The sequence below is a fragment of the Triturus cristatus genome, chromosome 7 (genome assembly GCF_964204655.1).
Source record: "Triturus cristatus chromosome 7, aTriCri1.1, whole genome shotgun sequence".
Taxonomy (NCBI): domain Eukaryota; kingdom Metazoa; phylum Chordata; class Amphibia; order Caudata; family Salamandridae; genus Triturus; species Triturus cristatus.
The window spans coordinates 555,049,950-555,076,765 of NC_140590.1; the positions used below are offsets into that span (position 1 = coordinate 555,049,950).

General features: G+C 45.9%; 1 protein-coding gene across 11 annotated transcripts in view; it reads right to left on the reverse strand.

The window, feature by feature from the left end:
- SLC25A19 (solute carrier family 25 member 19) overlaps nucleotides 1-26,816 on the reverse strand; it is a 277,279-nt gene that overhangs the window by 121,001 nt on the left and 129,462 nt on the right. For all 11 annotated transcript variants that reach the window (XM_085617023.1, XM_085617026.1, XM_085617024.1 and 8 more), the window contains one exon: nucleotides 21,333-21,488. In XM_085617023.1, the coding sequence (XP_085473149.1) occupies nucleotides 21,333-21,488 (156 nt within the window). The remainder of the gene's footprint in view (nucleotides 1-21,332; nucleotides 21,489-26,816) is intronic.

A 26,816-nucleotide genomic window follows, 5' to 3' on the forward strand; every position in this document is an offset into this window, starting at 1 on the left:
TGCGGGAAAGAAAGGCTTCAAAGGGAGTAGGCGGTCGAGTCGCCGCCTCCCGAACCGTCGGAGATAGGGCCCAGTGTAGCAACTGTCCGTGATGGAACCTTTCCTTCTCAGCAATCCCATAATCCCGCCCACAGTTCGGGACAGTCAGCGGGGCAGAGCCGTGGAACAAATGGGTAAGGGCCAGGCAGCCTCCCTCTCTCCAGGCGTAAAAGGGGCCATCCCGCAGCGCAGGCGGAAAAGCCGGATTGAAGTGTATGGGAGTGAAGGGTGATGGAAAAGTGGTCCATCGCTCGTCTCCGGAGACTGCATCCCAAACCTTTAGGGTGGTGCCGGTAGAGGTGCTAAGATAAGCATTCTTGGGCCTGTCCCCCTTAGGCTTCCACACCAGGTCCCAGATCGTGCGACCCGCCACACTCCTATCCATGTGGAGCCAGTGTTTTTCCGAAAGGAGTTGGGTCCACTCCACCAGGACCCTCAATTGCGCTGCTTGGTAGTAGAGATGCATATCAGGGAGGCCCACCCCTCCCTCCGCCCGCGACCGTCGAAGAGTGGTAAAGGAAAAACGAGCCCTGCCCCCCTGCCACACGAAGCGAAGCATGAGAGTCTTTATGCGGCGAAAAAAGTCCCCGTCTAAGACAATAGGGAGGGCCTGGAAGAGGTATAAAAGCTTCGGGAGGAGAGTCATCTTGATCGCGTGGATCCTGCCCAGCCAGGAGATAAAGAGCGTCTTCCAGCGCTGCAACTCAGTCTGGATAGATGCCAAGAGCGGGGGGAAATTAGCCGAGTACAGCTTGCCCACTATGGGGGTCAAGCAGATCCCCAGATATAACAGAGAGGAGTGAGACCACGATAGGGGCGTGAGCGGACGAATCCGCTCCACCTCCGCCGTCGAGAGCGTAAGATTAAGGATGTAAGATTTGCTATAATTGACCCGGAACCCTGCAACCTCCTCGAAGTGCGCCAGGGCGGCCTGCACATGGGGGAGGGAGTGCGCCGGACCCGCAAGGGAGAGGAGGACATCGTCCGCGAACAGAGAAATCTTATGTTGCTCCCCCGTGAAGGGCATTCCCCGGATGTCCGGATGTTCCCGAATCGCCAGTGCAAGGGGCTCGATACTCAGGGCGAACAGCAGAGGTGAGAGAGGGCAACCCTGCCGCGTACCCCGCGAGTGCGAGAGGAAGGGGGACAAGTACCCATTTACCGCGACTCTAGATCAGGGGCTACTATAGTTAGCTTTAAGCATGGTCACAAACCCGTCAGAGAAGCCAAAGGCCTGAAGAGTGCGGAACAAGAACTGCCAATCCACCCGATCAAACGCCTTCTCGGCATCCAGCCCAAGCAACACCGCCGGAATACGAAACCGGTTGGCCTTCTCAATAAGGTGGACCACCCGTCTGATGTTGTCATGGGTCTGCTGCCCCTTAATGAAACCGGATTGGTCCGGGTGAATCAATGCCGGCATCAAATCCTGCATGCGCGACGCCAAAATGGCAGAGTAGAGTTTAGCATCAAGGTTGAGAAGACCTATCGGTCGGAACGACGAACAGACAGAGGGGTCCTTGCCAGGTTTGGGAATCACCGAGATGACCGCTTCCGCCATGGAGACGGAGGACATCCCCGTGTGGGCCATCTCATTAAACAGGCGAACCAGAAACCCACAGATTTCCACTGCAAACGTCTGGTAGAAAAGGGCCGTGAACCCGTCCGCGCCAGGCGCCTTGCGGGGCTTCAGAGACTTAATGGCGCCCAACACTTCCTCCCTAGTGATAGGGGCGGAGAGCTGGTCATTCCATTCGGGAGATACTCGAGGGAGCGGGAGAGCGCGCAAACAGGCCTCCTGGGCAGTGGGGTCCAGGGCGTCCCCTGAGTACAATGCAGCATAAAAGTCCCCGAAGAGTTCCGCCTTGGTCGCGTCGTCGTGCTGTAACAAGCCGGCGGCATCCCTTATGCTCCCTATGTACTCCCTCTCCTGCTTGTGGCGTAGCTGACGGGCCAAGTGCCTCCCCACCTTATTCCCCTGTGAGTAGGAGAGATGACGAAGCTTCAGAAGGGTGAACTCAGCCCTGTTGGTATAGTGGGCCCGAAGTTTGCCCCTGATAGCCGTAAGAGAGCGCCACGTCTGCCTGGACGGGTTGGCTTTATGCGCCTGCTCCAGTGTTGAGAGCTCCCCCTCCAGTGCCTCCCGCTCCACCCTCCGCAGCCGATTAAGCGCCGCATTGAGGGACAAGCAGCTACCCCGGATTGACGCCTTGAAGGCGTCCCAGGTAGTGAAGATCGATGTGTCCCGGACCGGGTTGAGCCGAAAGAATTCCCGGATCGCCTTGCGGAGGTCGTTGCAAGAAGACTCGTCCCGCACCAGTGACGCCGGAAAATACCATCTGCGCGGCGCAGTCCCCTCCGGGGCCCACTGAAGGTCAGCGCCAGTAAGCTATGATCAGAGACGGAGAGGGGAAATATCTTCGCGTCCCTCAGAGACCCCTGGAGGGACTGGCTATAGAAAACATGGTCAAGGCGGGAGTAAGAGTTGTGCACGTGAGAAAAGAAGGTGTAATCACGAGAGAGGGGGTGTAGAGAGCGCCACCCGTCCAGCAGACCAAGCTCCTCAAACCGCCGACGCGTTTCCTAAGAGAAGAGGCCGGCCTCGGCCCTCCGCTGGTGAGAACAGTCCAAGTCTTTGTCCCAGACCAAATTGAAATCGCCCATTAAAAAGATGCCACCCTCCACAAAGTCTTCCACCGAGCGCAACAGTTCCAGAAGGAACCAGTTTTGCCCAGCATTGGGAGCATACACCACAAGGAACGTGCAAGTCCTGCCGAGGAGCACTCCCTTAACAACGAGCCATCTGCCCTCATTATCGCTACGCACCCCCAGAGGTTGAAACTGAAGGGTCGAACGAAACATCAGGGCCACTCCCCTGTGCTTCGACACCGCTGAAGACCTGTAAATAAGAGGGAAGTGCCTATGCTTGAGACGGGACTCGTCTCTCCGGGCTAAGTGCATCTCCTGGAGTCCCACCACATCCAGGTGGTGATCTAGAATGTATTTCCAGACCTTCTGGCGTTTCTGTGGAGAGTTCAAGCCCTTCACATTCCAGTTACCTAAGGTAACAGGCATCCTACAGTGCTCCCCTCTCCCTTCTCCGCCAGATCTCCCCTTCACACCTCCGCACAGGCACACATCCGCCAGCGCGACCAAGACTCCCCCTCCAAAGAAGGACCAGCAGCGCCCCTCGGGACCATTGCTCTCGAAGCACAGCTTCGGGAGACTCCAGGTCATGTCCCAAGGTGTCATGCGTCCCATCAGACCTATCCGCAGTAGTCGCCTCACCTCCTGCCAAGGCAAGTAGACCAAGGACCCCAGCCAAGTCCACCTCCCACTCCCCCGTCTGCAGCTAAGACGAACACAGCCATTCACTCCAGAACCCCCACCCTTGCCCCCCCCAACAGACACCCCCATACAGCTCGCACACGCCACCCCTGGCCGCCACCACTGGACCCTCCCGTCCCCCCACCCTCTCCTGGAACCCCCCCAACCAGGGCCCCCCCCCCCAAAAAAATAACTGGGAACAAAAGGAAACCCAACACCCCCAAAGCCGGGACCACTGTGGTTATCCCCCAAGTCCCGGAGGCGGGGCCTCCGCCCTCACCCCTCCAGTGAACAGGTCCAGGGTGTCTCCTCGCAAAGTACATCAATACCCAGTGGTACCTGAAAGGAGGATGGCCCTCCGGCGCCGCTCACGCTGAGGCCTCCCGGGCGGCTAGGCAGCAGAAGAAGAGTCCTGCACGGCTGCCTCCGTCACATTCACCACCGAGGCAACCGCGGCGTCTCGCTCCTGCACGCTGGTCTCAGGGTCCGGCCGACCCGGGGCAGCAGGGCGCCCCACTCGTTGCCAAGGGAAGGAGCGCCGACGCTGCCTCCCTGGCGAGCCCCCATCCCCCAGCGAGGGGGACCCGTCGTCCAAACCAAGGAGATCCCTGGCAGCCTGTAGAGAGCGGACCTGAACCAGCCTGTTCCGCCACTGGAAAATCAGCCGAAACGGGTGCCCCCATGAGTAGGAGATGTTCTGGTCTCGCAAAAAAGACGTCACGGGGCGAAAGTCCCGGCGCTTCTGCAGCGTCGACGCCGCCAGATCCTGGAACAGCTGGGGACGGTGGACCCGGTAAAGCAGTGATGGAGCCCCTCTCGCCTTCCGAAGTATACGCTCTTTAAGCTAGTAGTCGTGCACGCAAACCAGGATGTCTGGGGGGGAGCCCCTGTCCCTCTTGGCAACTCCACGCGGTGCACCCTGTCCATCCGGATTTCGCGGACGTCGTTCTCTCCCATAATCTGCAGAAACAGGCCCTCTACGTAGCCCCGCAGGTCCCCAGCTTCACCATCCCATGGTACCGAGCGAATGCGGATGTTGTTCTGTCAGGACCGATTTTCCAGGTCCTCTGCATGGGCCTGGAGATCCAAGTTCTGCTCCGTGAGCCGAAGAACATCTTGCTGGAGCTGATGGACATCGCCGGCGTGCCCCAAGTCGTGCTCTTCCAGGGTTGCCACCCTCTCTCCAATACCATCCACGTCGCGACGTACCTCCCAGAGGTCAGAAGCCAGCTGGGAGCGGAGGCTGGTGATGTCCTCTTTGATAGTGTTGAACAGGTCCAGCATAAACGCCTTGGTGACAGGCGCATCATCATCAGGTGGCTTAGAGGAGGCACTAGCGCCAGGCGGAGTCGAAGGGGTGGCACCCCGCTGCGGACCGTCTCGTCCGGATTTGCCCCCTCGAGTCTTGCCAGACATTGTGCCCTGTTCAACGGTAACTCGATGCCACCCACTGGCAGACCACGCGGCACCACCACCGGCGCTGCTCCCCTACGTGACCCCTCCGTCAGGGGAAGCCGGTCGCCGGGCAAGTCCACTCTCCAGTCCGTGCCAAGCGGGGGGGGGGTAGGCTGACACACGCCGGCCCCCAGCAGTTCAGATAGTCCAGCAAAGGGGCTGCACCCCGGCCACAGGGCGACTCCGCAAACGACCCCGCTTCTTAAGGCCCCAGTCCACACTCCTCCACCCGAGAGCCGGCCAGCCACAAGGATAGTGAGGCTATGGTTCCCCAATCGAACGCCAGCAGGAGCCCCCAAGGGGATCGCCCACACCGCAGGACCCAGAGCGAGCTTACCGGGTCCACACGATCGGGCAGGTCACAGGCCCTCCAGCTCCACTACGGGCAGAGCACACTCCAAGCTCCCACGCCCCAGGTCGCCTCAAATGCCCTCACGCCGTAGCCTCCCATGGCCGCAGCACCAGCACTGCCTCCGCTGCACACGAGAGCCCAGAGGAGGTCGGACGCCACCACTCACCCTGCGTCACCGGGCCGGCCCGGTCGGATCAAACTGCGGAGCAGCAGCGCTCTAAGCAGGTGGCCCCCTCAGGCTGCGCCCTCGCTGCCGGGCGTGGATTCGTGCCCCCAGGCGCCCACCGCTGTGTCCACCCACTGGGCTGGCCACTCAGTCTCTGCCCGCAGGCTCACCGCCTCACGTCGCCGCCGCGACGAAGCTCCGCCCTCGGTGGGAAGCCGGGCTCCACAGCGTCAGCCCTACGTCATAGGCGAGGTCCCGGCTCCACCGCCAGCCGCGCCGCAGGCCGCAAACACTACGGGACAGCCAGCCCCACGGGCAAACCCGCCAGCGATCGCAAACTGCCTCCGCTGTCACAGGACACCAAGCGCTAACGCAGGCAGGTCTCAGAAGTCCTCGGGAGGCCGCGAATACAATGCTCTGCAAGCTCAGCGCCGGAGGGACCGAGGAGAGCGTCCTACTCCGTCGCCATCTTGACTCCGCCCCCACCATGCTATTTTTAAATTTGCACAAGCATTTCCAATCACCGTATATGCACTTTAGGTTTTTAATTGTTTTATAACGATTGTAAGATTGTAAATTGTAAATCATTGTTTAAACATCTATGAAATATTACCAGATCAGCTGGTATGTGTCTTATGCACTTTTATAATTGTATGGTTCTAGGTCCTGCTACTAGGGCTATTCACTAAAACCAAATTGGCGAATTGGTTAGCAAACCATAGGTTTCCATCCATTCACAGGCCTAAAATTATGCACAAACCTTATACCATTAGGCATAGCGGACCACTTCAGGTTTTTGTCTACAGTTTGTGTTTAGTGTTTAGCTTTCTTGTAAAATCAGGCAAATAGGGAAGTACTGTATGTAATATCTTTATGTGTTGAGGATTATTAAGTGCGATGCACTGTGAATTTATGGGGGGCAATGTATTCGGTTTTAATTTTGTTTTATTGGTCAACTTTTATGGCGTAAGGCCGAGATAAAGTTTTTATACTACAACATGCTCAGACCCTCAGTGCAAATGCAGTTTGGTATTCCTGTGCCCAGAATGGTAGGTCCACTGTTCAAGAGAGCTTAATGAGTACAAAACTGTGTCATCCACAAAGGGCCATCTGGTCTTGACCTCGTAGCACCCCTAACAATCAAATCGTTATGAAACAGATTGTCTGGTACTGGCAGAAAGATGGCCTTACACGTTTCTTGACTTTACCTTTCCTATGTTTACTCGCACCACTTGTACAGAACCAGAGAGGGTGACCTATGAACGGGTCTCTGGATAGGGTGCCTTACTAACTCAATAGAAGGAGGGGCACCACAAAAATTCAACTCTCATCTCATGACTAGCCTTCCAATTGATGAAATATTGTGTCATTAGAAATATAGCTGCAAACTTATTCTACATACAAATGAGGCGTTCCAAAGGGCTCTTACACAGATGGCTATATTTACAAAAATCGGGCTTCTCAATAATCCCCCAGGATTCAGGCCGGATGATTATTCATGTATACAAGTGTTCCCCGAGGTACCATTTTGGTTTCATCAACAATTACTAGAGACATTTTTTGTGGGTGAAACCATCATCCCTCTTAAAAATGTTATACGGATCGCAGCACAAGCATACATTACATGAAAGTAGTCTATCCTGTAGAAGTCAGCAAAACCAAAGGGGATGATGGACGGAGTGTTGAACATTGCAAGCACTCACCCCCAGTCAACTGATCTGGGTTTAACCCATCATCATTCTTTAGCTCACTCCGCCACCCCAGTTCAGACATGGCCATATGCAAATCAGTCTGACCCTGTGCCTCAAGGGAACAGTCCAGCCCGAACTGCCAAGCCATGTCTTCCCTGGACCGGAAACAAGCATCCTGGGACCGGTTTCTGGCTAATCATCCGTCATCAGCCAGGCTCGCTTGAATCCAGTGGCAAAGTGATCAAGGGACACACGTCTGGGCATACCCTGCCAACTTAGGGCGAACAAAGCAAAACCAAAGGGGATGATGGACGGAGTGTTGAACACTGCAAGCACTCACCCCCAGTCAACTGATCTGGGTTTAATCCATCATCATTCTTTAGCTCACTCCGCCACCCCAGTTCAGACACGGCCATATGCAAATCAGTCTGACCCTGTGCCTCATGGGAACAGTCCAGCCCGAACTACCAAGCCATGTCTTTCCTGGACCGGAAACAAGCATTTAATTTATTCGGTAGTCAATTACCAGTGAAAAAAAAGGAAGAACACAATTTTACAGGCTCCCGATGTAGCTCGGAAATTCTTAACGAAATTTAAAAACATAGACATTTAACATAATAAACCCATTACCTTACTGTGTTACAAACTGAAATGACATAAGAAGGCTTTAACAAAAACGTAAGCTCAATTATCAAACAAATCTTATTGTTCATTTCACAAAATGGACACCATGTTACCTACAGGGTTAATATCTCTTCATTTTTTTTTTTTCTGTCTCTGGTAAGCTTTAGTTTTGTGTAAAGTGATGAAATTGGTTAGAATTAAAAGTTTTAAAACACTGCAACATAAGGTTTTTCTCTAAACATTATATTCATAAAATTAAAAATCGTCACACTTGTAGCCACCTCATAAATATAGATCACTGCAAAGGAGGCTTTGCATAGCAAAGTACATCCACTTTTACACTTGCGCCTAATTAACTCTTGTGACCTTGCAGGTGGCTAAATGATCCCTCATGGTTGCCATAGCTAAGGCTGTCTAAGTCTGAAGGCCAAGTCAAATATGTAAGGCCTAGTTGGTTACTCTGAGAACATGCTATTGGAGGACATCCAAAGTTAAATGTAAATTGATACTTGTATAGCGCACTACTCACCCGCAAGGGTCTCAAGGCGCTTGTACGAATACCGCTGTGGAACCCATCCTGGCTTTCCCTGTGAGGCGTCCACTCCTGGGCACCCCCAAGGTTATTCAGGTGGAGGCCAGGCATCCTTTAGCGTTGTGGGGGCCGTTGTGGAGATTAAGCAAGCTATTGCCCAGAGTTGCAGAATGGGACTCCATGATTGGAATAGGCACCGAGGTGAGAATTATCATGTCCGTGGAATTTTTGAACCCAAGACCCGCCGAGGCGGGGAATTGAACCCTGGTCCCGGGCTAGACCTCTGCATCAGGGTCTGCCGCTCTAATCATTGAGCCACACTTCTCCACAGTTGGGAGACTATCATCCAAATCCCTGTTTCTCTGTACAAACTGTCCTACAAATTATTTTGCCTCCTCCTGAAAATTGTAGTATTAGGGAGTGTAGGGAGGGCTATGCATCAGTCAATTCATAAATCCTCATTCATACCGCCATTGTCTAGATTAAGAAAATACTTTTCTGCATGGAATGCAACTCGCGTTTGCTCAGATTAGACACTCTGCAAAGAGTAATGTCTACACAAACATAAGTATATAGATTGAGTTTGAGAATGCTCTTACTATCTTCAGCAATGCCATCCGCAGCATGAATAAACAATTGTTTCAGCTTCCTTATGGGTGCAGGGTTCCAGCCTCACTGTTGGGGGTGCAGTACCAGATTATGAACATCTTACTCTTCTCTTTTGTGTAACTACAACTTTATCATATGTTGCTGCTAATATCTAAATAGCCAGCAGGTCAAAAACCTCTTGTTCATTTTGATAATCTCATAGGAATTAAGGCCATTTCTTTGGCAGTGTTTTCGCTGGCATAAATGGTCTAAAAGATCCTGGAGCAAGATGGCGTCCGTGTGTTTGGCCGCTTGAGCTGGGCTGCTTACCTCCCGTTCCACCACCACCACTGAAAAGTCGGAGTTCGTGCTTCTGTGTCGTTTTCATGGGAGAACTCTGGTGACTGTAAGAGACTGCAAAGAGACTGCTTCTATTCCACGGTCCGCGGCTCTTTCGGCTGAAACTTTCACTGCTGGCGATCTCTCGTTCGTAGCCTGATGCCGCCCAAAGCACTAAACCGGGCGTCCCGCGCCAAACAAGCCATTCCTCCAGCTAAATCGCGCCCCGCCCGTAATGCCGGGACCCACGAGGATGTTACACAGAGAAGTCTTACTGAAGAGCAAACCATTGAGCAGACATCTGATTTCATGTCCATGTCTGGCGCCGTCAAACGTACCATCCCGCCCCTTTTCCTTAAGGCTTAGAACTTACCGCAAAACACTGTGCAGGCAGGAACGCCGCAGCCACAACAGCAGCCACGGTACTCTGATGCTGCACTGTTACCCGCCTCTGATGCTAGGGGCCCGGAGGCTGAGGCTACTACTACTCGAGGTGCAGTGCTCACCACTGAATCACCGAAGAATAGGATTATGGGTACTGTAGTTTCAACAGCAGTTATATCAGCTACTACTTTGGAAGTTCAGCAAAAGGGTGGGGCTTCTAAAGATATATACCAAACTCTTATAGACACAAATCTTTATGATAGAGCAAGCAATATAGAAGCTGGGGGGTCTGTTTCTCGACCCCTAATGGGTGTTGGTCAATCGGAGGGCGGAAGCTCGGAAGCTCAAGATAAAATCTCAACTGGGGACGATTTCTATTCTATGTCTGATCGTTCCTCTGTCGAAAGCTTGGTGAAGGGATGGTTAAGCGAGGGCTTCTCAGGTGGTGAGGGCGATGAAGACTTAGTAAACGAACTGAGGCAAATATCTATGGAGAATACGCAAGGAGGTTCTTTGGGTATGGAGAGTTTGCAAGGGTCTGATGATTCTTCAAATTGGGCGTATCAGGATTCGCCCAACCCTAACCCCAACCCTAAAACTAATACTAATACTCCACCCCTTATTGCTCCACCTGTTGCTGCTAGCACCCACAATTCCTTGGACCGCGAACATCGAAAGATCACGCTTGACACCATTTATGATGTCATCATGGCACATAGGGCAGAGGCTCAGGCGGATAGCGCTCATACTCAAAACTCGTTGAAGAAGCTACAGACCTCTCTACGAAGAGTCGCTAAGTCCTGCGCTGATACCGCCATTAGAATCAGCGAAGCAGAAACTCGTTTATCCACGTTAGAGGATGAAGTGACTTCACAGAAAAAAGAGATTACGGCATTGAATGCCCAAAGAAACGACTATATCTGGAAGCTTACAGATTTGGAGAACAGGCTTAGACGAAATAACCTCAGAATTCTTGGGGTTCCAGAGGGAAAGGAAGGTACGGACCCTCTTCTATTTGTAGTGGAGCTCCTATCTGAGGCTTTTCCCGAAAATACGAGCTGGGATTGGAAAGCTGAGGTTCAAAGGGCTCATCGATTTCCATTTTTTCAGAGGAAGACAACTGGTCAAGTGAACCCATTTCCTAGAGCCATTTTAATCTCACTGAGCCACTTCTTGGCTCGTGAAGCTTTTTTTGATTTGGCCCGCCCCAATAAGAAAGCTCGTGCCAAAGGGTGTGAGTTTTTTGTGCGCCCGGATTTCTGCCAAGCAACAGTGGACCTTAGGTGGAGATTTCGACAACTAATTCCTAAGTTCCAGGAGAAAGGGGCACAGGTTTTTCTACAAAATCCTGCTAGGCTGAAAGTTATTATCAAGGGGCAGGCATCGGTTTTTACGGATGAACGCACTGCCAAGGAATCTCTACAGAAGCTCTAGATTGGGGCTTTTTTTTTTTTTTTCTTCTCTAGGAAATCTTTTTTCTTTTTTCGAGCCCGGCTCAGTTTGACTTTTCACCGATGTGATGTGTTTTTCGCCCCTTGTTTTTTTTTTTTTTGAGATAATATGGAGATAACACTAAGATAATGTTGATCAAGCTAAAACTAAAGTTTAGTAAACATTTTTAGCAACTCCGAACTCAGGCAGACTGTAGCTGTGAATTATAATGCATGATATCGGCTATGGATAAATGTAGCGCTAGGTATGTCCTTTTTTTTTTTTTTTTGGGGTGGTGTGCTCTGGGAGGGGCTGGGCAGCCTATCTCGCCATCTATCGGGACTACGGTCCCTGTGCTTCATGGGAAGGGTAAGGGTAAGGGTGGGCTGGGTGGGGGGAGGCAGGCTAGGGTGGGGGGTGGGTTGGTGTGGGTAAGGGGAGGTGAAGGGGGGTGTAAGGATATATCAGCATTGACGGCTATATTTGTATCTTTTTGTTTGAACCCAAACTGTTCTTTTTTTGAAATTAGTAGACTCATGTTTCTTCAACTTGCGGTAATGTTATTATCTGTATTTCTATATCTGGGTCTGAGTCAAGTGGTTCATATGGTTCAAAATTAAATAACAATCCGCAAAATGAGAACATTATCTTTATGTTCATTGAACATATGCGGACTCAATGACTACAAAAAAAGATTGGTCCTGGCTAAGATAGCTAGCTGTTTCTCCTGGGACATTCTGTGTCTTCAGGAGACACATATTGCTTGGGCTAATAGGACATGGTTCAAAAAGATTGGGATGGAGTTAATTGTCTGCTCAAAGCAATCTTTTAATAGTCGAGGTGTGGCAATCTTATGTAAAGCTGGGGTTTTTTCATGTAAGAAGCACAAGGAAGATCAAAAAGGAAGGTGGGCTATTGTTGAGGCACTGTTTGGCAATAATGAGACAATTACCATTTGTACAGTTTACGGTTCAAATCTGGATGAACCCGAGCTATTTGATTTCCTAAATCTAGAACTCGCAATGTGGCCTCAACCGGTTATATTTTGTGGGGATCTTAATATACACATAGATGCATCAGCAGATCTTTGGTCTGTTTCTACATATCTCGGACGAAAACCGAGAGTGTACAAATCCCTACGCAATTTAGTTCTTAAGCATGGTCTTTATGACACTTGGAACAGACTCAATAACACACATCAAGGAAGCACATTCTATTCAGCTCCACACAACAAGCTAGTTCGGCTTGATTATATATTGGCCTCGCCTTCTATTTTGGAAACAGCAACCATTACTGTACTGCCAAGACTAATCTCCGACCACAACCCTCTTATGCTAAAATTTGAGATAACTGTTGTACCACCTGTAAGATCGAATTGGACCTTTGATAGGAAGCTTTTAGCTGACAAAGACTATCGGGACCATATTAATTCTTGGCTGCCAGGATTTATAGCCACTAACAAAAATTCAGCCCCAGACACAGTTGTTTGGGATACTGTCAAGGCTGCTGTCAGGGGGGAAACCCTAAGATTTGCAATACGCAAACGTATGACTCTTAGACACAAATTTGAGCAATCTATTTTAAAGTTAAATACGCTCGAATGTGAGTTCGTGCAGAAGATCAAGGATCGGTCGGACGTCTCTACAGCACAAAACAAATTAATAAAACAGAGGTCTGTAATCTTTCAGCACTATGCTGATGAAATGGCCGCTAAATTTCAGACGTTTAGAAGGGAATGCTTTGAATATGGTGAGCAGGTGGGTAAAGTCTTGGCAAATAGATTAAGGCAAAAACAGATACAGGCCAAGATTGATAAAATTAAAGACATAGATGGGCTTTTACAAAATTCGGAATCTGATGTCCGTGAGGCATTCAAAACTTTTTATCAAAAACTATATATGAATGAAGAAACCGGTGGCTCAGTTGAGTATCTGGAGGAGATCCCCTCTCTAGGTTTAGATCAGGCTCAGAAGGACACTCTTGTTACCCCCTTAGATTGGGAGGAAATTAAATTGGCAATGCTCTCTTTACCGCGGGGCAAAGCAATGGGGCCTGACTCGATTCCTTTGGAATTTTATATTGTGTTTCAGTCTGTCCTACGGGACCTACTAACCTCTTTATTTCAGATCGTATTTAGTGGTACAGCTCCTGATTCATGGTCTAAAACAACCATTATAGTTTTTAAAAAGAAAGGGAATGAGGCGCTCGAACTTGCCTCATACCGCCCTATAACTTTAATTAACACGGATAGTAAGATTTTTTCCAAACTTCTTGCTAGACGACTTGGCAAGGTTATAGCACCATTAGTCTCTCATCGTCAACACGGTTTTGTAGCAGGTAGAGATACTATAGATCATATCCGCCGAGTAATCTCTCTTTTGGATTGGTCCCAGGTGTCAGAAGTCCCAATAGGGGTAGCCCTGTTGGATGCCGAGAAGGCATTTGACAGGGTGTCCTGGGAATTTCTCTGGGCCGTCCTCCAGTGGAAAGGATTTCCATTATCCTTTATCAAAGCAGTACAAGCTCTCTATACTAGGCCGGCAGCCTCAATTCGTATATTTGGGCAGTACTCTGCGGAGTTTCAGATCCATAGAGGCACCCGGCAGGGTTGCCCCTGCTCTCCTTTACTTTTCGCTCTTTATATCAAACCTCTCTTGGTAAAAATAGAGCAGGATCCAGAGATTATACCAGTTAAACCTATGTCTCAATCTATTAAAGTGTTAGCCTATGCTGACGATGTGGCAGTTGTCACAATGGATGTTGCTAAAGCGCTGAGCCGTATTAAAACAGTGACCATGGAATTTGGATCTTTATCCGGCTATAAACTGAATCTACACAAGACGCAAGTTCTCTAAACTGGCACTGGCCCTCTTTTAGGTGTCAACACTGTCTCGGAGGCTGTATACTTAGGTGTCAAAATTGCCTCGAAGGTTGAAACAATTGTCAGTCTCAATCTCGATCCAATTTTAATCTCTTCTAATAGAATGCTGGAAAATTTGGACTATTTACATCTATCTATTTATGGTAGGTGTAATGTCATTAAGATGGTGGTTTTTCCAAGATTTCTTTATTTCCTTCGCTCAATTCCTCTTCTTATACCTAACCTAGTTTTCAAAAAATAGAAAGAATGTGTTCCCATTTTATTTGGGGGTATAAGAGGTCAAGAAGAGCCATTAAGAAACTTACTCTACCAATGGCAAGGGGGGGCTCGGTATTCCCCAGTTTCAGTACTACTAATGGGCGGCCATGCTCCAATACATGAGGATCTTATTTTTTGGCCCTCAGGTATATTTTGATCCTGCTTCTTCATCCTCTATATACGAGCTTGTTTTAGGGCCAGAAGCCAACTATTTATTCTCTAAATTTTTTGAGCCCAGCTATTATAAAAGAACCCGTTTTAAGATCTTGGTGGCTGCAGCTGCAGTCTGGTTAAAAGTGCATAAACTTTTTACCATAAAAGAATATCATCGATACATGCCTCTAGGAGAAATAGGGAAACTGCCTATGATTTTTTCAGATTCAATCATGCATAGATGGAACACTCAGGGGATTAGAGCCATTGGGGACCTATTTTCTAATAACCAGTTGATGTCTTTCTCTGAACTTCAAGAGAAATATGGGCTACATCATATGGATTTTTTTAAATACCTTCAGATTCGAAGCTTTTTAGTTAAACTTATTTCAAGAGGTCAGATTAGTTTAGAAAAGAATCCAATTTTGGAATGTATAAAAAGGAAATGTAAGATATCCCAATTGTCTAAAACTATAACTGCAACCAAACAGGATGATCTTGCCTATTTTGAGCAACGTTGGGAATCGCGGCTAGGGATAGTCGGTGTTGATTTACAAGTAGTGTTGAATCTTTTGGATGCGGTTTTATTCTCAGGTAGCTATAAAAGCCAATGTTATATGGCAATTTTCGATCTGTACTATTCTCCAGCGAAGATAGCCAAATGGGGTACAAATAAGGGGGATCGATGTCCTAGATGCAGCCAGAGGGCTGCTGATTTGTTGCACATGCTATTTGAATGTCCTGTACTTACCTCTTTTTTTAAAGAAATACACTGTTTTTTGAATTTAGGTTTAGGAGTCTCGGTTGACATTACACCACAATTAGTACTCTTTGGTTATGATTTTGTTTCCAACAGTAGAAATCGCTCAACCCCAGAGAAAGGCTTCCTGTTTCTTTGTATGGCTATTTCCCGCTTATGTATTACCTCACAATGGCTTAGCTCGGAGGCACCCTCTTTTTCTATATGGAAAGCTAAATTGTTATCTTTGTATAATTTAGAAATTTCCCTATATAATCATAAAAACACACGAAGGAAAGAATTTGGGTTCTCATTATGGGCTCCAGTGAGTAATTGGATTTGATTATTATACTTCTTTTCTGTGTATGTTTACTCATTATGGAATGATTATTGGTTGTTTTTTCTTTTTTCTTCTGATTGTAAACTTGTTTCATCGAGGCTGATTTATCAAAAATAAAAAAAAACAAAAAAAAAAAGATCCTTTACCACTTTGAGACTGAACTGAGGATGGTAGGCAATCTGCTTTCTAGACATCAAAGAAGACATCTGTTTGGTGCAGACTGCAGCTACTAAACTGATTTTGTATAGAGGCAATTAATTTCACTAAACAGTCTAGAAAGGTATTGGTGTTGTCTGAGGTAATCACACGAACAATGGCAGGGTTATTGAGGACCTTTATATCGACACCAGGATCATGATGTATATTACCATGAAAGTCTTCTACAAAAAACAAGTTCTGAAGACAATTAAGTAGGTCAGACTATGCTTTACAATTCAATTAACCATTATCTGACAAAGAGAGTGGAAAATTAAGACAGTGAAAAACTTTTGTAACAGTTATGTCCTATTTAAGATATTTTACTGCTATTGAAGAATGTCCAGATTTTGAGGTTTGTGATTTACGTTCCAACAACACCTGTTTCTCATGATAGCCAGGTCTGTGGGCTTGACAAATTTTAAGAGTCTTTGACCCAAGCAAGAAGTTGCGCAAATGTTTCCTAACTCTTTTTACTGACTTTATGGAATCAACAAAAGGCTTGTCCATAATCACAGCAATATTTACAATCAAAAGATCTTTACCTCTATCTGAAAGTTAGTTACCCACTTCATTTACGGCAGCTGCCAGGTTACAGACTTTATCCATACACATTTGTAGGTTGCTAGGATTATTATCATGGTGAATGAATGGTTTGTTTTAAGCCGATGTGGTTACCCTCATGAAGTCATCCACATTCCTTGCTACATCCAGTTTGTACATTACCCATATTAGTACGAGTGCAGAGTGTTTTACCACATGTAATCACAAGTACTCGTCCTGAATTCAAAATGGATATTTCATTTCTAATAACATCCATGGAATCACATACCATAGCAAGTGACCTGGAATTCTCTTCTTATTGGATGACCTGGGTGACTTCCCTTCATTCTGATCAGAGTGGAAAGCAGACCATCTTGCATGAATGTTTGTAATGTCATAACTGTCTTTCTTTTCAAGTAACTCAGAAGTATGCCTACACCAAGTATGCTCATCAACACATTTGCCGACTGCCAATTCTTTTGAAACATATTTAAGATCAAGTAGTTTTGGAGAAGAGACTTTCAGCTTGGTAACAGCAACTGCAGGCACTTATATTATACGTACTTGTACATTAACCTTGATCATTTGTCTTGTACGACTGGTCTCCTTGACAGGTTGCTGGAAGAGAGGCATTCCAGTTCTGTGGTATGATCTCTCTGCACTTGTTACACTGTTGGTTTTGATCAATGTTATCAACACCACAGAGTGTAAGTAATTTTTGGTTTGGCTGGGTTATAGCACCAATATCATGAAAATGAGCCACAGACGAGTTTCCTGGTTCAGCAAAGGAACTTAAGACAGTCGTATTACATTGATTAACTGAAACAAAATGGGAAATCCCTAGATTGTCTTTTGGAGTGGATGTAACTGTCTAAAAACAAAGTGGAATCTCATGGGGATAAGTCTATCTAATACATTTAAATGACTAACATAGTTCATTAAAGGTATTGAAAGTGGTTAGTTGCTACGGTAAGACTTGGCCGTGACCCATAAGATTCTGCACTTTGTATTCTTGAGCCATACTTTATAAGAGGTGTCAGGGAGTCAACGTCAACGAGGCCTAAACGTGATGGATTTTTCTTGGCATTCTTATATGAATGATTCACAAAAGGGTGGCTGCTTGTGTTACAGAATACCTCAGTGTAAAGTCGCTGCTGCTTGTGCTAATATCACTACTTTAGATTCATCATCAAGTGCACAATTTTGCCTTCAAGATAGTCAGACTACTTTTTTACAACTATTAACACATCTCTTTGTATGTCTCAAGCTCAGCAAAATTGGACAGAATGCTGGATGAATGTTCCCATAGCTGCTCAATTCCTGTACAGTAGAGCTGCTGAAGCTTACAAAATAAATTTAAAAAATGGTGCAATATTTCCACATTCTAGATTGGACTGAAGGCTGTAAGGTCTGCAAATGTGCTCCTATATATCGAACAATATGAATTATCCTGGCTTGATGCCTATTTTCATGATACAAGCATATGAACTATCAGAAAATAAACATTTCTGTTCGGACTCTTGTTGACTGGAAGAATCTTTTCCCCTCATAAGTAGACTTGTAGAAGGGGCATTACATTCGGTTTCTGATACCTTTAATATCAGACTCAGGAGGTGTCTGCTTTTTAGGTCTCGGGACCATCCGGTCTGCCGAAGGCAGAACCGGAAGTCCGGAGATTTAATGTTTTGGAGAAGAGGGGCTTGAACCCGCCCCTCTTCTCTCCTCTTCTCCATTGGCTGGCCTCTTGAATGCTGGCCAGCCATTGGAGAAGAGGATCGTCTCTCCGAACAGGCCCCGTCTTTTTCGGATTCAGGGGCGTGTTTTTTCGCTACTTTTCTATGGGCGTGTTTTTCTCTCCTCCAGCCAATGGCAAGAGGAGAGAAAAAGAAACACGCCCCCGAATCGGAAAACGCCGCTGCGTTTCTCCGAGGCATTTCTGCTTTGCCTCGGAGAAAGGCAGTGGTGTGCTGGACCGCGCTTGCCTTTTGCTCTGCCTTGTTTTCTGGTTTTTGTTAAAGCCCTGTTTTGCTCCAGACTGAAACACACGCCATGCCACCATCTGTGCGGTATTAGCTTTGCTGCTTCGCCCGCTGCCAGGGTGAATGGCTGCGCGCGCTGCCACGTAAATCTCCACAAAAGTGGGGCTGCCCCGCCAGCCTGTAATCCACAGCTGAAAGGACGCGAACAAGGCTCTGTGAAAAGGCCGTGCCACGAGTCTGCTGTCAGTCAGCCCGGGGCCCAGCTGAGCACAAAGAGGGCCGCGGAGGGGGCCTGCGCCGGCTAAAGAGGCCATGAATGTCGACTCGAGCACTTGGGGGCCCGCCAGGCCGACTAATCCGGGCCAATGGCCGCTGTACACAAGAGGCCGCGCCGCCCGGCGACCAAAGCCTGGAGCAGTTCACTGCAAGCTCTCCAAAGACCTCCGACAACACAGCGTAAAAGGTATATTAATACTCCCTCCAACACGAGTGAGCATAAGCAATTTCGGAAGGAACTGTAAAGGTCCAGATAGGACTTTATAAACCTCAAGAGAAATACAAAGAGAGACAGCACAAAGCATTCTCCATGCAGAACTCGGTTCAAACCCTTTATAATTAAGGCTTCTTCCAATATTTTCTTACCATTATAGATTTAGCAATATTTGTTTTTCCCCATTTTATTTGAACTGCGCTATATTTTTTTGTGTTCTGTGAAAAAACGAAGTTTTCGAACGTGTTTTTTTTGCAGTAAATTCCCACTCACAGTTGGCGGCCTGTAGGGAGTGTGGGCAGAGAGCAGTCACTGGAGCTCAGAATGAAAGTTTACTTCTGGAGACCTATATAAAAGCTGCATTTCGCACAGCTGACAAGTCAGAACAACTGGGCTCTGATGGAACAAAACGAGAACTACTAAATGTGCACCATGGTGCTGTCCATGCTGAAACAATGCACGCTGTGCAGTCTCCTGCACCACAGTGTCTCTTTTAAGCTGAAATGTCCCTCCCCGCTAATACTGACGTAGAAGTTGTCAGTAGGGTAATTCTGAAAGGCAGGAGGTTGCCTCCTCATGAACACGAGAAAGAACAAGGGTCTCTCAAATCTGCATGCATAGAGGATGGGCAGCAGCAGGCAGGTGGGTTCATTCATGTGTAATCAGAGCAGCAACCTTCCAAGCGCTTTGTGTCTCCTCAGCCCATGTGCAGGAGCCAGCCTGGCTACGGTCTGAGCCGTGACTCGACCAGGGCGCACCTGGCTTGCATTTTTTGGGCTGTTTGTGGGCCGGATTTATAGCCTGCTGGGACAGTTTTTACTGTGGCAAGTTCAAATCCAAAACCAAAGGGGATGATGGACGCATTTTTCCACAGCTTGCAAAACACTTATATTGCGTGCTAAAACTGCCCTACTTCACAAACTAGGGTTACTTGTTTTATCTGTGTGATTGGATAATGGGGGGACACTTTTATTTCGGTGCCCGGGTCTATTTTCTGTCCCAGCCTGAATCTGACCCTGCAACTTTCACGCCCTAATTGTTAGCGCCTCAAACCTGCCGAGGCGCGATGTAAACGCAATTACAAAAGCCATGCAGCCCACCACCACCTTAGGCACGCCCCCGCCCACACGGGAGCACCCCCACTGTATCCCTAGCGACCCCCACCAATTTACCTCACAGTGAGCTGCTATTGACCGCCCACTGTCCCTGCTGGGAAGTAATCGGCGCCATCTGGATGTAAAAAAAGCCCGGACCCCCTGGAAAAGGGGTTTTGACATTCAAGAGATGCCCCATCCCGGAAGGGCATCTTCGCACATTCCAACACAACGCCCTGGTCTTGCTGAGTCCTCGCAGGGGTTATTCTGAAAACCGAGGTGTGTGTTGAATGAGTCTGTGCCAGTCTACCCAAAGTACTACAGAGTGGGCACATTTTGCCAATGCAACAGACATGCAAATCCTAGCGCTTTATTATGAACATGGGACGTCTTTAAAATCGGTACTTGTGTACCACGAGTCCCACCGCGTGGGTAAAGTCAATATACCACTCTCATCACATTACACCGGAGCAGCGAGGTGCATGTATACAGCCCACGTAAATACCACAAGTGCACACTTTCAAACAAAATGACAAATAAATACTCCATATGGCATTCAAATGGAAAATTAAGATTTGCGAAAGTAACTGTTACAGTTTACAAGAAATGTTCATTATCACAAAAACGACATTTTGACTGAAAATTGAGCTGTGGTCAGTTTGCGTCAGTCATACTAACAAGTGATGCGCCGTCGACAGTTTATATCAGTGTTTAACGAGACTGAGCACTGAGGGTGTAAAAAACAAACCACAACCTCACAACTTCACTCTCTCTCACTCACTACCTCAATCACTCTCTATCTCACTACCTGACTCTTTCTATCTCACTAACTCACTTTCACTCTCTCTTTCACTACCTCTCTCTATCTCACTACATCACAACATCACTCTATGCTTATATATCACTACCTCACAACATCGCTCTCCCTCACTACCTCACTCTTTCACTACCTCACTCTCTCCATCTCACTACCTCAGTCTCTATCTACCTCACTCTCTCTCACTACCTCACTCTCTATTTCAATACCTCACTCTCTCTCTCTCTATCTCACTACCTCACTCTCTGTCTGCTAATGCAATAGGTATCACATATGCAAAAAAAAAGTTAATAGCTCTACCTATAATATTGCTGAGACCATTGCATTGTAAATGCTTGTTTCAACAGTCAGTAGCACAGTCAGCTCCTTCTGCCTGTAGTGCATACAGCCCTTTTTGTGTGAAACTTAAATTTAACCTTCAGAAGGGTGGCTTTAAATTCCACTGTCATCATTTAATCGATCTAGAGTCCCTTTTTGTCAGGTAAGGTACTCGGAGATTCAGGAATCTAAAGAGTTTTCTCTATAGTTTAATATCTACAGCAGTGTTCCTGCTAGCATAATCAGCAGGACAGGTTAGTTTCACTTTTTTTTTTTTATAACAAAGAACACTTACTCCCGATCCATAGCTGACCTTCATTGCGGGTATGACACAGTGTCATATTCCACTATCTTAAAACTTCTCTTCACAATTATATCCAGCAGAGTCAGTTTACAATAAACATTTCATACAGGTACAGATTCCACTATTTCACTGTTCTTGAACAAGGAGTATTGGTAACCCTGTAACTAAACAAAACCATTGTAACTTTTGGAGACAGTTTATGGTCTAGCCACGAGGTGACAGGGTACCCACACATTAGGAATGGCAAACAGCTAGTAGGAATTAGGAGTCGTCTGTAGGTAGCCATGACGCACCTGGACGGCTCCAAAGCTGACCCAGAGTAGCTGAGCAGGGATGTGTCCTTTCCAAAATCCAGGCAGACCTTCCTCTTTCAGGATCACACTGGTCGCTTGCAGGATTCCATGATATTTGGCAACTGGGTTTCGACCAGACAACTGCTCAATCTGAAGCTGGAAGGAAAACAGTTACAAAGTGAGAAAAATAAAGATAAAACAGATTTTGCAGAGCGCCTACACATTCATGCTAGAACTTGTGGTCCAAGCCAGAAGGAGTCAGTTTTCATTTGACTTTCGAGAGCAGCTATTCTAGGATGATGCTAACTACCTCAGACAAAGGTCTTAATTTTGGCAGCAGGCAGGATTCACAGACCTTTTGTTGTTGAGAAGAAGGGCGTTTCTTGACTTGGGCCATGACTGATTGCCTCAGCGCTGGCTGACTTAGGAAGCTGGCAATGGAGACGGGTTCGCTAACTGGACGTTTTCTCACTGGCCAGTTACTGTGCCATGCAGAAGTACCTAAATTAATCTTTATGGCTCCTGGTAACCACAAGAGCATGGTGTGATTTACGGTAGCATACTGTGCATCGGAATTCTAGCACCAGAACATTTTGAGTATCTCATCCAGCTTAGATGCCAGGCTTTGATGTCAAACTAGACTTGTGTAACCTGCTGCTGTTGCACACTTTTAACCAGTTTAAGAAATCCCAGGTGTTTCCAACGGTGAATTCATAAATCAATGGTCCAAATTGTTTTAGCTTAATGCAGAACCACAGTCAGTTGAACCTGAAGTGGACCAGGATATACCAACTCAGGTTTTACCTGCCCATGGTCAATGGCAGATCTTCCCATTAAGACTGTCTGTTAAACTTTGTTTTTGGATATGTTGGGCAACAATTAGCTACACCAAATGGTGTGGTCTGTTCACTCAGACACAAAGTTCCCACAAATCACTTTGAGGAATCAGACCTATCTGGAAGTTAGTTTATGGGAAAGCTCAAGCACTAACTGACCTGCAGCCCTAAACTTACTTTCATACTACCATGATCCTCTGTGATAGTTATCAAGGGCACGGACTGACACACACAAAAAAAATATGCCACTCAAGTTATAGATAGGATTCCCAGAGATAGGAATTCCTCAAATTTATAATTGGTAATAACTTTGAGCCCATTTGACGAATCTCCACAAAACTTTGCAGACATATTGCTTTTCCTACATTGCCAGATGATGCAAAGTTTATTTTATTATTTTACACTTAGTCTGTGCTCTGGGTTTTAAGGGGAAATATAGTGTAGGGAAATTAAACTAAAAATTACACATGTACACAAATTTTAAAAGCAATTGTACAACACTATATTTCCCTTTAAAACCCAAAACACAGACTAAGTTTGGTCTAAACTATATTTCGACCTTTCAATTTTGGAAGGACGAAGTATTGTTTAGACCACACTTAGTCTTCATTGCGGGTAGTAAGGGAAGATATAGTGTAGTACAGTGTATATATATATTTTTTTTAAATAAATGTTAAAAATTAGTATAATATTCGATTGTAATATATTTACCATTAAAAGCCAGAATGCATTCTAAGCGCGGTGTGAACAATATGGTACTACTGCGGCATTCTGCAAACTTTTTCAAAAATATATAAAGCAATAAAACAACTTTTACTTACCTTTTCACACTTACCTCATTCACAATGGTACACTTATACTTTTGTGTAAGTTTACAATCGTTTGCTAATTACAAAGGCTTTTTACTAGTACTATCTTAAGGAAACGGGAGTACACTTGACACGCCCTTCCACTCTACAACATGCCACTGCAGTCTAGCACATGCCACTACACTCTACCCCAACCCAATCCATTGTAAGGCAAGCCACTCCACTCCCCTCCACTCTACACCGTGACACTATATACAACTCCACACCACTCCACAGTATTCTATTCTACGCCCCTACACACTGCGCTATTATAATCTGCGCCACTCTACTGTATGCCATTTCACTCTATGCCACACCACACTATTCTACTCTACGTCACTCCACTTTAAGCCACTTGACTCTTCTCCACTCCAGGCCACTCTAGTTTACACCACTCCACTGTTTACGCTATTCCACTATACGTTACTCTACAGTATGCCACTCCACACCACTCCACTCCTATTCCACTATACGCCACTCTACTGTATGCTATTACACTCTACACCATTGTATTGTACTCAACACCACTCCACCCTATGCCACTCCACTCTATGTTTCATTCCACGCCGCTCCATATCACTGTACAGTACGCTACTTAACTACACCCCACTCTACACCAATGTCGCCACTCCAAGCCACACCAGTGTACCATACGCCACTCCAGCCCACCCCACCGTCCTGCACGCCACTCCACTCTACTCCATTTCACGCCAATGCACTTTATGCCATTGCACTCTACATCACTCGACTAAGCCAAGCCAATCTATGCCACTCTACTGTATGCCACTCCACTCTACCCCACTCCACTTCACTCTAAGCTATTCGACTCTGTCAATCCACTCTACACCACTATACTCTACTCTATTCCATGCTATTTCACTGTACACCACTCCACCCTCCGCCACTCCACCACGACTATACGCTATTTGACTCTACACCACTCCACTATACAGGACTCTACACCACTCCACTATACCCCATTCCACTGTACGCCATTCCACTGTACACAATTACACTCTACAACACTCTGTTGGCAGTTTGCTAGCCACATTACATTAACTATAACTGGCCACTCAACCAAGCTCAGTGTTTTAAACATGATTTCATTAGACACATCATAACGCTATGATTTAACATGCTATAAGTGATGTAATATAAATAGAATAATCAGTGCATGGAGAAGGCACGAGTTATAGTTAATGTACCGTGGCTAGAGTGCTGCCAACAGTGTGTACGGAGATGGACGAGTTCTAATATTTTGAAGGTGGACCATAAATTATAAATTTAAGTTATCACTATAAGTGTAGTATTTCTAATGTTTGTGTACTTATAGTTTGGTTTGTATAGAAAAAAAGAAAGTTTCCCTAACTATAAATAATCTTTAACCTTTTTTTCCATTGAATACATATTATATATCTTCATCAATATCTATATATCGCTCCTGCGATCGCTCGCGGCAATATCCTTTTCCCAAAACTAAACGGAGAAGACACAAATGAAGTTCTTGATATTTTCTTTATTCGCCTTCCGCCATTACGCATTTCGGCCGTGCAAGCGGCCTTGGTCACATGACATGCACATGTTGGGTCATTCTTTTTATGTTTCATTGGTCATAAACAGAGAAGTTTTACATTTTCTATTTTCAACAGCATCTTACTGCCGATAACATTCCTTCCACAGTTCATTGGCTATTATTTGATTTTACATTGAAACAGGATTTCAACTTAATTCATTATTTAGAATGACAAAATTGTTTATTCTATTGTGCAAATTGCAATCATTCTCAAATCATGCACACGGATATAATTCATGTGTGACAAGTGTCTGTTTTGGTGCGGCATGATTGATTTCCTCTCATTAAGTCACATTCACTTCCATTATGTCTACTGCAATTCCTAACTGCCACTAATTTTGCATTCTGTTTGATATTGTTGCATCGAACATTGGTGCCATTCCTTGATTTCTGGAAAGTGCCATTTATGATATGGACCATCTTCACTCCCTTATATCATCTCTTTTTCTGCATATGGGCCCTTTTCGCTTTCTGTAATCAGACTGTCTTGTGAACCCGTCCTCATTTAATCAAATTACTCCATTCACATAATTTTGTTTTCTATTGTAAAATCATATGTATGTTTTGAACTGTGAAAGAAAAAAAGAGAGGGATTAATGGAACTGGGAAAAAGATGAGAAAGTGACCAAAACTCAAAAGACTTGAAAGAAGGTGCCAACAAAGGGAAAGAACGGGCACAACAGAGAAAGATAAAAAAAGAAAATTTTAGGTCCTCTGTATAAATTCCACCCAGTTGCCTGTTATGTGCCTCAGGGGATATGTCTCATTCTATTTTGATAGTACCTATCCTAATTTTCCATCCTTCCTTGTCGCAGAGACTTGAATGAAGCTCTTCATCATAATGTAGGCCTAGTGGTATGTTACAGTCCAAATTGATAATGTATCTCATTTCTAATTCTCTCAAACGTTTTGTGCGGTCTCCCCCCCCCCCTTTTATTTGCGGGTACCGCATCAATCACATAATACTGGATTTAACTGGGGCCTTTCTGATGGTGCATTTCACAGTGGCGAGCCACTGGATCAATGTTTACAATGGCACTCATGTGTTGTAGTATCCTCTTATGGACAGGTAGTGTGGTGCTGCCTACATATCTCAAATTGCACACGCATGTCAATACGTACACCGCAAATTCCATTTTACAGTTGTAGGGTCCCTTTATTTTAACTGCTTTTGTGTTGAAGGATGTCATGTAAGAGGTGACATTTTGGCCTATGGTACATGCCCTGCAGCGAGAGCATTTTCTAAATCCAGGTTGTGAGCATTTTCTAAATCCAGGTTGTGGTCGTAGCCAACTAGACTCTCGTTGCATCTCCGGGCTGCTCCTCAAAACTGCATCCTTCAAAGATGGTGCCAATCTATATGTAATTAAGGGATATTTCAGTACTAGCTTCCCTATTACTGGATCTGATTTTGTCACTGGACAGTTTTTTCTCAGAAGTGCTCGAAGTTCCTTCCATATATACATACTTACACACTTTTTGGATTTTTTCCATAGCTTTAAAAAAAAAAAAAAATTGGGAGCTATCCCTCCCTATAATTTTTACTTTTCATATTATATATGTTTGTTGTCCCACCCCAATGCTCCACTTATACATGTATCTCTTCAATGTATTTAACATAATATACATTGTATTCAATTATTTATTTATATTTTTAAATGTAGGTTTTCTTCAGTGAGATCTCAGTTTTTTTATTGGGGTAAACCCCACCAACACCACTTTGTAAAATATGTATACACACAGCCACACCTATAAATATGTACGTGTCTATATAGGAAAGATAACAGATAACTGGGTAACATGGTCCAATATTGCTGCTGAAGTGTTCTGTTGAGATCATAAACCATAAGGCCAAAGGCCAAGTGGTGATGAATGTCACCAGAACCCCAAGATAGCAATATAGGACCAAAGTACATTTATTTGGGGGCTTGGGGCTGGTAAAGGCTATTTTGTTTAAAGCCAAAATAACAATGGACAAATCCCGGGAATTAGAACAGTGTTGGTTCTATCTATCTCTCATTTATAAATTGTTTATAAAACAATAGATTGAGGTAAGGGGCAGGGAATTTTTGAAATTCTGTGGCTGCAGCATTTACTGCATATTATTACTGCACTTGTTACTTAATGTGCATAATTTGTAGATTTCACAAAAAAGGTTGTTTCTAGCTTAAATTAGTTAAAAACAGTACTGCTAGAAAATGTGCTGCTTTATTTGCCCCTTTTGCTG